This window comes from Delphinapterus leucas, chromosome 17 (genome assembly GCF_059928025.1).
Source record: "Delphinapterus leucas isolate spDelLeu-1000000601 "Yukka" chromosome 17, BTC_Dleu_Yukka2, whole genome shotgun sequence".
Classification (NCBI taxonomy): domain Eukaryota; kingdom Metazoa; phylum Chordata; class Mammalia; order Artiodactyla; family Monodontidae; genus Delphinapterus; species Delphinapterus leucas.
The window spans coordinates 40,398,766-40,412,016 of record NC_143145.1 but is presented as its reverse complement, the minus strand read 5'-3'; the positions used below and the strand labels follow the sequence as shown (position 1 = coordinate 40,412,016).

Here is a 13,251-nt window from a genome sequence, read left to right as displayed (position 1 = left end):
CCTTGGAACTTGTTATTAAATAGTTCAGGGGAAGATACATGGGGGAAACATGCTCTTTAGCAATAAAAACACATTAATACAGTCAATTTACTGTAAACCTATATTGGCAACGAGTAATTAAATCTATATATCTCTAGCTTGATAGTTTTCTGAGGCTGAGTCTCTAGAAGACTTCCGTATTTTGTCTGATTCAAGGAGGGCCGTATTCTCTCCCTTGCCTCTGGAAGAGGCTGCGGTGCCTTGTAATAGTTTTGTAATATCACCAGATCGAAGACAAATGCTTCACTGGTTTTATTGACAGAAATAAAGCACTTCCTATTATTACTCTTAGGGGGTCCAAGTTCTAGAAAACTGGGACTTTATGAGACTAAAATCCCATGTCCTTTTGTCCCCTTTTTCAGTTCTCTCAGATCATAAGGCCTCAGAATTACTTAGGTCTGTGGTTTACCTACTTTGTATTCGGCCCCAAAGGGTATGAACTGCATTCTTCGTGATTTGTCTGTACTTTTGTTGACTGTATGTCCTTGGTATGGCCACCGACTGCACATGTGTGCACATGTGGCAGTCACAGATCAGGAACCTCTGTTCTCAAGGGCATCCACCCTCACTGTCAGCCCAGCATCCTCAGCTAACAAAGGGACCAAGAGCCGTCTCACACACATTTGGGGTTTCAGTAGGATTTTGCAAGCCAAGAATACGAAGTTTGTCCTAGATTCATGGGTGATTTCAGTTACTGGGATTTTAATCATATGGTTTCACTTAAGTAGCACATAAGGGAGCTTCATATTTATTCCTCTTCGTCCCATAATGATGTAGGTCAGAAGTCAGTTACATTCGGCTGTGTGACAAAGATGCCTACTTTTGAACAGTAGGAATTTAGGCTTCATTGTTTTATATATTCAAGAAAGGGACGAAGAAGTCTGGAAAAAGAATGAACAAAGTGAGCCCAATTAATTTTCTTACAGTTTCCCAAAACTGCTCACTGGTAAGCCATAAAATGTCAGGGACACAAAGTGAGTCAGCCCTCTGGCTTATCCTGGTGGGAAGAGACAGGATAAGAGAGGGCTGGTCACTTGACATCTGTAGAGAGGGGCCATGGGTATTCAGTGTGGCCAGTGGGAGGAGAAAGGTCTACTGGTAGACCTCTCTCAGCAGGTTGTTACTCCCGCACCTTCCATCCCAGAGCTCCTGGGATTCCCTGTGCGGACGGGACTGCCAGTCAGGGTACCATTTGCCCTGCTCTAATAATGAACTCACTGACCCGCTGTGACTGTAGTAACTGCCAGAAGAAAGAGGAACGCCATACACTGGGCTCTTTGCACAGCTGTCAGGATTTGTCTCTCTTCCGTCAGTCCTCCTCCCTTGTTTCCTCAATGCCCATGCCTTATTCAGGGTGACATGTTAAGTGGCAGACACATTGAATGAAGCCTTCTTGTCGTGGCTCATGGGAGAAAGCCCTAGGAAATAATAAACTTTAAAGGATAGGTGGAGAAAAGGGACCCTACAAAAAAGATTGGGAAGGAGAGTAGAACTATAAAAAGAAGAGTATTTGGAAAAGGAGAGGCTGTCCACAATGTTAAGTGTTCCAGATGTTAAGTACGATAGGAACTGAAATGTTTTTATTGGATTTAGGAACAAGGGCATCCTTAATGACCTTGGTGAGTTCAATTTCAGTTGGCTGGTGGGAGGAGACAAAACGGGATAAGGTGATTTATTCATGTGCTAATATGGAGTGTAAAGAAAAGTGTGATTGATATTAAATATTTAAGAAAATCCATAATAGAATGTTAGAGCTGGAATGCAACCCTTTATTTAACACATAAAGAGAGACTTCGAATCAATTGTTCAAGGTCCATGCGTCTAGAGAGGGACAGCCAGGACCCAGTCCCAGGTCTCTTGACTCCCTTTATGAAAGAAAGTTGTGAATATGCTGTAGTTTAAAGGCACAAACTCTAGTGTCTGATGCAGGAAAAGTAATCATTAAAGTGATGAATCAGAGCCGTATACTTCTGTTGTGAAATATAACTACTTGTTTGATGAATTTATTCATTTATTCTATAAATATTTGTTGACAGGTATTGTGCTATTTGCTTAGTATACAAAACACATTCCTTTCAGAGAACGTGCTTGGTGAATTTTATAAAATAAAATATTATTGTTATTAAGTGATGTCTATAGTCCAGCAGGGTGACAGACACAAAGACATGTAGCATGCGGTGCACTACTGAAAAGGCAGCAAATGGCTCTGTCTGGAGCTGGGGACAGATGAGCAGGACCTTGGTCATGATCATGACTTCTCCTAGTGGAGAAAAGATGAAAGGGCATTTCTGGCAGAGCAAAATTAGGTGTAAAGAGTGTTCTGTGACTTCAAGGAACGGTAAACACCCATTAGGGCTGCACCATCGGAGGGGAGGGGAACGACAGGGAAGGACTGTGAGGAAAGCCACATCCAGAACACTGAACAGTAAACAGGGCAACAGATGCTTTCAGCCAAAGACTCATTCGATTTGGTTCCCTAGATAAAGCTGGTGGCAGCATGAAACACGGATTGGAAAGGGACCCGAGTTTAAGGCAGGGAGATGTAAGAGGAAGGGTTTCAGATGAAGGATAATGAGGTTCTGAGCTAGGGGAGTGATAGTAAGTGTGGAGATGAGGGAAATGGGTAAAGAAAGAATCTGAAGGTGGAGTTACAGGACTTGCCAGCTGTTCACCTGTTTCCCTGAGGGAGGGGGAAGAATCCAACAACACACAGCAGTTTCTAACTTACTGACTAGAGGCGGGGAACAAAAGCAGGTTTGGAAGGGAAGATTCTGAGTTTGGTGTTGGATATTTAGAGTTTAGGTGCACATGGGAAGTCTAGGTAGACCATATGCCGGCTCCTACGCCTTGCTTTTGTTACTGAGTACAAGCTTGTACTGCTCGCCACACAACAGCCCAACCAGTCGAGAAGAGTTGCTGGGGCAAGGACTAGTGACTTTATTTGGAAAGCCAGTAGACCAAGAAGGTGGTGGATTAGTGTCCCAGAGAACTGTCTTACCGGAGTCAGAATTCAGGCTTCTCTTATACTCAAAAGGGAGGGGGTGTTGTTGGTTGCTGCAGACTTCTTGGTGTCGGAATCCTTTGTCCTTGCAGCTGCCCTCTTAGATCAGGTCACAGTGTTCCTGTAAACCTCCAACAAAACAAGTGTTATTCTCTGTTCTGCAACTTTTTATCTCTATGTGAAAGGAAAAGTGTCAAACCTTTAAAGGTCAGAACCTTGAGAATGGGCTATCATGTATATTTCAGGCTACAGGCAACATTCTTAACTTGAAGCAAAAGCAATAGAATACAAAGGTTAAAGTAAAAGAAACAGATCCAATATGGAGTCAGATTTGTTCTTCTCTGTTACACTTATGGTGTTAGTTAGTATAAACACTATATTTAATTATGGATCCCCAAGAGGCCCTGAAAGTACTATAGCAGTTGGAAATGTAATCACAGCTATAAGGAATAGAAAATCCAGCTAACAGTGGCTATAACAAATGGAGTTTAGTTTTCTCGTGTAACAGACAAATTGGTGGTGCTGGTGTTGGTTTAGCTGCTCAGTGACGTCAGGACCAGTACTCTTGGACTTGCCCTCATGGTTACAAAGTAGCTGATGCAGCTCTAGAATTGTGGCCATTTTCTTGTCAGCTGCTTCTATTTGAGTATCTTTGAGTAGAACTGGGTCACAGGGCCTCCTCTGGCTAAAAGGTAGGCTGGAAGAGTGAGGAAGAGAATTGTTGAATTCACTTAAATCACTCGTTCTCCATCCTGTTAGATGCAATGCCTCTTTTAAAAAACAAAAAAGCAAAACAAATAATGTATAATGCTTGCTTTATTATCCTGAATTAAGCATCATAGATAATATGCTTCCACATATTTTCAAGTAAATCAGTGTGCTATCCTAACTGTCATGTAAAGGAACCATTAAAGGAAAGTACTTTATAATAAAGTACTTCAAAACATACATTCCCAGGCATGACTGCACTAGCTGACATAATGAAGTAGTCGGGTGCTTGCATGGTGAATGTGACAGCAACAAATGCAGACGGGCCCAGGGGCGTGGTGACAGTGTTTCCAGTTCCAGGGGCAGCGTAGTCATCGGTGTTTCACTGAAATGATGAACAGCTCGTGGTAAAATCGTGAACAAAACACATATAGTCCTCCCTTGATATACATGGTAGTTGCTTTTTGAAAAAATCAACTTGCATTAAAACTGCACAGGAACCATTTTTGTACATATTTGTATGTACAATAGAGTTAGGGTCAAGACTCAAATAATAGGTTTTCACATTAAAAAAAATCTTTATGGAGTATAGGAGAGTTCTTAGTAGACAGGATTTCCCCCCCGCCCATAGCAGTATGTCTAGTGTCCCTGGCCTCTGCCAAGTAATTCCTAGTAGGACCTCCATACCTTTTTGACAACCAAAAATGCCCCCCCCCCCCACGGCATATACAGAACATCTCCTAGGACTGCTACCATCCGTATTAAGAACGATTGGCCTAGATTAATCGGGCTGGAAACTTTGACCCCAAATAAAATCCAGGTTTGGTTAGCAAGAAAAGGGAGGGATGGAGATTAAATAATTGACAGTGCCTACTAATAGTAGGAACTGAGTCTTGCTTAATTTTATACCTTCTCCAAATTCTTGCACAGTTCCTGGCAAGATAGTAAGTTCTCAGTGAGCTTTCTTGAAGGACTGAATGAATAATTGGGATATAAGCTTTGGAAAGTAGAAGCCCACTCTTGTTTGAACTTTGACTTTAATAAAGGAAAGAATCTTCCTTAAGAAGGCTAAAGGACTAATTATTATAAATCTAGGAGCGTCAGTGGGAGTCAGGACTTTAATAAAGGAAAGAATCTTCCTTAAGAAGGTTAAAGGGCTAATTATTATAAATCTAGGAGCGTCAGTGGGAGTCAGGAAGTGAACTTCGCTGTGCCAGTGTCAGAGCTAGGATCTGGCATTTCTGGCCATTATATGTGTTACACAATCTAGGCTGAAGACGAAGAGTTAAGTTTATATCAGTGAATCCTTTTTAGCAATGGTAGGTTTAGGGGAAATATCTAAGTCTTCATGTAAGTAGTATATGCAGTCTTTAAAAAAGTGACACAATAAAAAAGTCAATAAAAATCTCAGTCCCTAAATCTTACTCCTTCTGTCTTTCAGCACATTCTCTTTTCATTGTGTCCTTTTGCACGTCACTTAGTCTATTCATCCTGGCATTTCTATCATAGCCTGAGACATTTTCAAACAATAATATTTTAGGAAAAAGATTTAGAAATAGAAGCAAAGGGTTTTGTTTTGTTTCCTCAAAATATAAACCTATTATTAGAATGTAATTCACAGCAGAAGAAAAGTTGGTTTTGCTTAAGTTTCCTTCCAAATTTAAGTAGAAAAGAATGAAAATGACATTTCAATTTTATCTCTTTTTGTGAAAAAGATAATCTGTAGGATCATGAACACAATATATGAAAAGAAAGTCTTTTTTTCAAATAGTGCTCCAAAGTTTCCTTTGAATATATAACTTTATGAATTCAAAGGCATGATACAGCATGAGTTTTAAAAATAGTTGTTGGTAAGATTTTGAAGAGTATAACATTTAATATTCCCCCAGTTTGAATTCAAGTAAAGGGACAATGACTTCAAACCTTCTGTGTATAAAAATAAAGAGTATTTTAAGAAAATGTTTTACAGTTTAAGTTTAGACATTTCAAGTGTCCTATAATTTGCTCGAGTGTGCTAGATTTTTTTTTTGGTCAATTGGGTTATTCTTAGTATTTTAGGGATTTTAAATAAATAAAATCTTGAGTGTCTTTGTAAGTGAATTATTTGACTAATGCGTCTTTTGTAACCATGGTTTACTTTTCCCTCTGTGAAAATTCCAAGGAATAACTACATAGGTAATAAGTAGTGGCTTGTTTGGGGATTTTGAGGAACTTCACATGCTGGCCTTGTCCTGATGTGGAATCTGTGTGGATTCTTTGTGCTAAGGAGCAGGTCATAATGAAGATCAGAAAGAAAACTATCCTTCCTTCCTTCCTTCCTTGCTTCCTTCTTTCCTCCCTCCCTCTCTCCCTCAGTCCCTTCCTTCTTTCCTTTTCCTGGCTGCATAAGGGTTGGGAACTGTTCATTAAGTCCCCTGTTACAGTGCCCTGGGGGTTTGTGTTCCACTTTGAAGCTTCACACAGTAGACCTTTTTAGTCAGACCTTGGGGAATAATTCCTTGCATCACTGCTGTATCTTCCACCATTTCCCCCTACTTATCATCCAACTCCTTGCCATTTTCTCCATAGCCCAAGTTTTGTAAAGCCTCCATGTCTTTGCACGGTTTGTTTTTTTCTGTTGGGTTATCGTTCTTTCAGTGCCACTCTCGCCTTTTTCACACGCCATCAGGAATCTCCTCCTAATCCCCTCCTCCAGTTTGTTTTCACAGAAGCTTGTAACCACCTCAGTTGTAGGGTTTTCACATTATCTGTCTCTCTATTATACTTCGCGGCTCTTTGAGGGTATGGATATTATCTTATAAATTGTGTCTTTGGTGCTTGGTAGGTAAGGTGCTCAATACATCTTTGTTAAATGACTGGAGAAATGAAGTTATGACCCAAAACAAAGCACCATTTGCAATTATAAAGGGGAAATGTTTGAGATCAGTAATTCTATTTGTCTTTGTTGATCACCGTGGAATTGTTTGCTCCCTTTGCAGACTGTAGAAAAATACTATAGCTTGCTTAATTTTATTTGACTGAAATGACTGTATAGGGACATTTTCTATCTCTGAGCTAGGGCAGACTAACAGTCTTTCAGATCAGCAAACCCTCCTGGTGATCCCATAGGAAACTATACTTAGGTCAGTGTGGTGCCAATGTTGTGTGGTAGATTTAAAAGGGTTCAGCTCCAATGACTGTATCATTCATGATATTATCCAAATCCTCTTTTTTTTCTTAGGGAAACTGTTTACATGTTTATCACTTACTGTGTAAAACTGTACATTTTGATTTTCCTAAAATTACCTCTGAGCCACTAGGGCTATTCCCTGGTACAAGTATGAAAAGATATGGCGAGTAAATCTGTATTCATGTTTTCCAAACCCTTCTTGATTTTATGCAACAAAATAGTTCTACTTTTGGCCTGTCTTTTCACACTGGGGAGGGCTAGTGTTTTAGTCCTTTCATGCAAATATACTGGTGTCTTTGATCATCCTGTCACTTGGATTGACTCCAGTTCTAGAATGAATTTCTTGTTGTATGGTGATCCTAAATCTGTGAATTAGGAGAGAATTTCTTCAAGTTGTCCTTCATTTTTGGCTTTTATTTAATCTTATTCTGTCTGTATATTTCACTATTTTAATTTTTATTATAATTCTCTGTTTCTTGCTAGGAATGTACAAATTATGTATCAGATTTGTACAAATTACCTATAGTCCCTGTGTTTTAAAATTACATATTATATTTTGGTTTTCTTCTCGACTGGAATTTGATATAGCAATATCTTGTTCCATTTTTATTACCTCCTCAAATATAGACTGTTAGTTATAATTATTATTTTCTACCCTTTATTACTGAAAACACATCTTGGACTAATGTACCTTTCTAAAAGTAATAATAATAAAAAAAGATTCTTATAGTGCTCCATTGGAGAGATATATAATTATGCATTCTAGCCAAGAATTACATAGGTAATTTTGAGATTATACTCCAGAGAAAACTAGGTTTAGAGTCAACTAACATGTATTTAGTGTTTACTTGTGTCAAGTGTTCTGGGTGATATCTCATGTAATGCATTGTTTTGTGCCTTTGATCTTAGTAAACTTTATACTCAGGGAAAAACTGATCCATTGAAAGGTAACAAACCATCACCTTTTAAATTAACCTACTTTTAAAAATAAGCACTTATTGCATTTGTGGGATTTGAAGAAACAGTATAGTTAAGATACTCAGAACAACACTCGCGGATACGAATTCTGTTTTAAAGTAATTGTATCATTTTTTAGAGTCAAAATTAATTTAACTGACCATGTTAAGAAGCATTAAATATTATTATCAAAATGATGTGTTATCTGTTAATTCAATTGACATATACGCAAAAAGATGTAAAGATGATAGACTCAGGCACTGTTATTTTCTGGACATATCTTTTAACCAGGATGTGACGTACAGATGATGTTCTAGTGGCGCTCTGAGGGATACCATTCACTCTTTTCTGCCTGCAGAGCCATTTCTTGAGCCTGTCCTGAGATGTTATGTCTTCTCTATAGCTTTTCATGATCCCCTTTGTTCTTCTCTTTGTTCTGATGCCACTCTGTATACATGTATTTTATTATAGGTATTTGCTTCTCAGACTGCATTTGGGCATCCTTCATTGAATTTCTATTATATGTAAATGCATATAGTTTCCTAGAAGAAAACTATTCTTAATCCTTTAGAAAGTATGTGCTAGCTGGTCCACTTACCTGGTTAATTGTAGTTGCTGGTTTGTCTGCTGCCTAGGAATCACAACGCAGGCCTTGATTAACTTTCTATGAAACGAGGATATGGACTAGGGATCCCTAAGCTCTCCTGTTCTCTACAATGTTGTCATAATATGATTCTAATCCATCACTAGAAATGTATTATGAAATCGTTAATTAATGGTTGCAGAAGGCTTACAGAACTTTTAATGAGAAGTAGATACTTGTGTTTAGTGTCAATTAATAGATGGCTTATTAACCTTTTTTTCTTTTTTTGCCCCAAGAACATTTTTCCAAATATATTGGAAAAATGTACTTTCAAGAATAAATTGCAATCTGGTGAAATATTTTGATTGCTTAATAAAATTTAGGTTTTAAAACAAGCATCAGTATGGTAACTGTAGAAACGAAAAACCTATGCATTGACCCTTGAACAAGGAGGGGTATTGGTTCCAGGATCCTCTGTGGATGCTGAAGTCCCATAGTCAGCGCTCCATATCTGGTTCTGCATCCACGGATTCAGTCAATCTCAGATCTTGTAGTACTGTAGTATTTATGGGAAAAAAACCTGTGTAGAAGTGGACCAGGGAAGTTCAAGCCTGTGTCACTCAAGGGTCAACTGTAGTTATAATAAAAAAGAAAGCAGCAGCAATGTATAGTTTTTATAATTTTTCAAAATATTTAAAATATGATCGCAAGATTTTAATTCCTACAGCTTCCTTGTGAAGGAGGCAAGATAAGTAGTACTCTTATACTCTATGGAGGTGAGACCTAGAGAGATTAAATGCTTATTCGTTCCTTCTTAAAAAGGTATAGAGTGCCTATATATGGGTACAATGATGAATAATTTATCCTATTTGACTTTGAGAGCAGGAGAGACAGATTTATAAACAAATATATTTGTTGATAATATAGTTAATTATGGTAGAAACACAGAAAATGGTGCACGTACCTCTGGGGTATTGTTTGGTGAGGCTTCACAGAAGAGGTGATTTTTAATGCATTCTCATTATAGACGTTTGCCAGGGTGAAGAGAGGGGCCTTGCAATAAAAGGGAATGAACATATGTAGAGACCCAGAGTTATAAAAGGGCCTGGGTAGTTGAAGAACAGGGTCCAGTTCAGTGCAGCTAGAACATTACTGTCCAATATAAATATTATGTAAGTTAAAAATTTCTAATAGCTATATTAAAAAGTAAAAAGAAATAGGTGAGATTAATAATCATGTATTTTATTTAATCCAATATATCTGAAATATTTATGTTTTTTTACACTTAAATATGAAGTAATTGATTTTGAAGATCAAATCAGGTGTATATTTTACACGTACAAGACATCTCAGTTTAGACTAGCCACATTTCAAGTGCTATGTGTGTGTGCCTGTGAGAGAGAGAGAGAAAGGGAGAGAGAGGGAGAGAGAGAAGAAATGAGAATGAGAATGAAAATGTGTTCACTCTAGAGGGGCAGGTAGAGAGATGAGGTTGAAGTGGTTGTTGGAACCATATTTTGAAAGGCCTTGTATGCTGCCTGAATTTGGAGTTTATACTTATATAGTAGTTTATGACCGTGCTTCTCAAATTATTTATCTGTGGTGAAGGACCAGATTTTTAAATTTAGAATTTGTTGCAGACTGATGCTTCTGAAAAATATAATAGTGAAGTAGAAAAGTAAAACGAAGCATCATTTTTTAGTCGTTAGATTTGACAGATGTATAGTTGTTCTGTCAGTTATCTGTCTAAGCCAGTGCTATTCAACAGAACTTTCTATGATGATAGAAATGTTCTTTCTGTGCTGCCCAATACAACAGCCACTAGCCCATGTGGCCATTGAGCATTTGAAATGCAGCTAGTATGGCTGAGAAGCTGATGATTTAATTTAAATTGTAATAACCACATTGGACTATTGGCTACTGTGTTGCACATTACTGAATATGTTTACTCTTAATCTTTGTGTTTGTCTTTCGTGGACTTGTGAAAAACAATTGTGGACTGGCATGGGTCCACAAACATACTTTTAGCACTGTTTACAGCGTGGTCTCTAGGGCTGGAAAGCCTTTGTGTGTCTTTGGCAAGTTACTTAATCTCTCACTACCCCAGGATTCTCAGTTCTAAAATGAAGGCAATAAAAAGAAACTGTTTCATAGAACTGTTGTGAGGATTAAATGTGGAAGGGTTGGGGTTAGGGAGAGCGTCAAGAAGAGATGACGTCTCTGAAAGGGCCTCGAAGGATAAGTTCAATAGGCAAACAGGAGAGAGCATATCAGGTAGAGGGAACTCTGAAACATTTGGATCATACTGTGTTTAGAAGAAGGGGTAACACTGCCCTAGCCCTATCACTGCTACCTCTATTTCTTCCTCTCTTTCCTAGTTATCTTCTTATTTTAATCTTTTAGCATATTTTAAACTGATTGCTAGGTAACATGTGATTTTGTGGTTTTAATACATGTTACCTTGTCAATAAGGCCAATCATTGCCTCTTTTCTTCTTCATTCCTGGGAGTTATGGTGCCTGAATTTGATGGTAGAAATTGGGCAACAGTTGAGAAGGGAAGGGGAATCCTGTTTGAAAAGCAGTCCCTGGGTTATGGGCAGATAGCTGTGAGATTCTTTTCCCCTAACACATATTTCTTACTTACCTAGATTATTTTAGGAAGAAAACAGACTGGGAAAAAAAAATGAAGTTCCATGTCTTCGTATTTGTTGGTGTTGTTCACTTTTTACCCCTGAACTCTGGGAAAGCTGTCTATGGGAATGGCATCTCTCAGAGGACTTTTCAAGAAATAAAAGAAGAAATAGCCCGCTATGGAGATGTTGCTAAAGCGATCATCAACCTTGCTGTTTATGGGAAAGCCCGGAACAGATCCTATGAGCGATTGGCACTTCTGGTTGACACTGTTGGACCCAGGCTCAGTGGTTCCAAGAGCCTAGAAAAAGCCATCCAAATCATGCACCAAAACCTGCAGGAAGATGGGCTGGAGAATGTCCACCTGGAGCCTGTCAAAATACCCCACTGGGAAAGGGGAGAAGAATCTGCTGTGATGCTGGAGCCGAGAATTCACAAGATGGCAGTTTTGGGTCTTGGCAGCAGCATTGGGACGCCCCCAGAAGGTATTATTTTGCCTTTTCAAGTCAATTTGCTGTGTTCTTTGTTAAAACTAATGCCATGTGACATAACTGATTATAGTGTGCATGATTCATATTATAACTGGGTGATAAAGAGGAAGATATAATCATTTTGCATTCCATTGGCTTGAGTTCTTTACTCTTATACTCCTTTTTTCTTCCTTTTTTTCCTCTCTTTCTTTTCTGAAAGCGTCACTTTTTAAAATGAAGCATCTACAGCTATTGGTCCATGATACTTATGAACTGTATCACTTAATAATTTCTATCTAGTATATAACATTAGTATCATTCTGTAGAGAATTGAGATATATGTAAATAGGTTATAAAAACTATGGCTTCTTCCAAGTGGCCTCAGTGTACAGAATTTCTTAGAATTAATGAAATATGGGACAGAGCCTTGCACATTGAATTGATTTGAGGCAATTATTTTTACAGAACCTGAGGTCTCTAATGCAAGGGGTTGTCTAGGGTGGAGTTCTATCTTTACTTATCAGCACTCTGGCTCAGCCGCATCAGACAATGTAAATGCTTAGATCAGGGATATAAAACCAGTCAACAGTGAGCTATCAGTTGGTATTCGACTATTCATGGACTGTGCATGTATTCACAGACTATATTCCTATGGCAAAGGAACTACAGTTGGTCCTTGAACAACGTGAGAGTTGGGGCACCAACCCTCCACGCAGTTGAAAATCCGTATATAACTTACAGTCAGCCCTCCATCTATACTGTTTGCTTCTTCTGTATCCGTGAGTTTCTGCATCTGCATATTCACTAGCCGTAGATCACGTAGTACTGTTGTATTTACTGTTGAAAAAAAATCCACGTGTAAGTGGACCTGTGCAGTTAAAACCTGCATTGTTCAAGGGTCAACTTTAGTTTATCAAAAAAAGCTAGTTGAGCTTCTTTAAAAAGTTTATAGAAACTTTTGGCCTTCTCTAAAGCCAAGAGAAACACCCAGTAGAGAAGCAGATGGTCAGCTTTTTAAAAACATCTTTATTGAGATATCGGGACTTCTCTGGGGGTCCAGTGGTTAAGACTGCGCACTTCCACTGCAGGGGGTACGGGACAGTTCAATCCCTGGTCAGAGAACTAAGATCCCACATGCCTCACGGCCCAGCCAAAAAACCCCCCAAAACAAAACACTTTATTGAGATATAATTCACATACCATAATATTCACCCATTTGAAACGTGCACGTCAGTGGTTTTTAATATACTCATAGAATTGTGCAACCACCATCACTATCTAATCAGAGAACATTTCGTCACCCCCAAAAGAAGCTTTATATTCATTAGCAGTTATGCTCCATCCCTTTCCTACCACCCTCCTAAGCCCTAGGTAGCCACTAATTTGCTTTCTGTCTTTAGGGATTTTGCCTATTCTGCATATTTCACGTGAATGAAATAATACACTATATTTTCTTTTGTGACTGGCTTCTTTCATGTAGCATGTTGTAGCATGTATCAGTGCTTAATTCATTTTTATTGTTGAATAATTTCCCATTTTACAGATATACCGTATTTTAGTTATCCGTTGATCAGCTGATGAACATTTGTTTTTTTTTCCCACCTTTTGGCTATTATGAATAATGCTGCTATAAACATCCATGCATAAGTCTTTGTATGTACATATATTTTCATTTCTCTTGGATATGTACCG

At 38.5% G+C, this 13,251-nt stretch overlaps 1 protein-coding gene across 6 annotated transcripts in view; it reads left to right on the top strand.

Annotated features, from left to right (window-relative positions):
* The window catches only part of CPQ (carboxypeptidase Q), a 475,775-nt gene that overhangs the window by 91,252 nt on the left and 371,272 nt on the right, over positions 1 to 13,251 (top strand). For all 6 annotated transcript variants that reach the window (XM_022584747.2, XM_022584750.2, XM_022584748.2 and 3 more), the window contains exon 3: positions 11,107 to 11,574. In XM_022584747.2, the coding sequence (XP_022440455.1) occupies positions 11,142 to 11,574 (433 nt within the window). In that variant the 5' untranslated portion in view covers positions 11,107 to 11,141. The remainder of the gene's footprint in view (positions 1 to 11,106; positions 11,575 to 13,251) is intronic.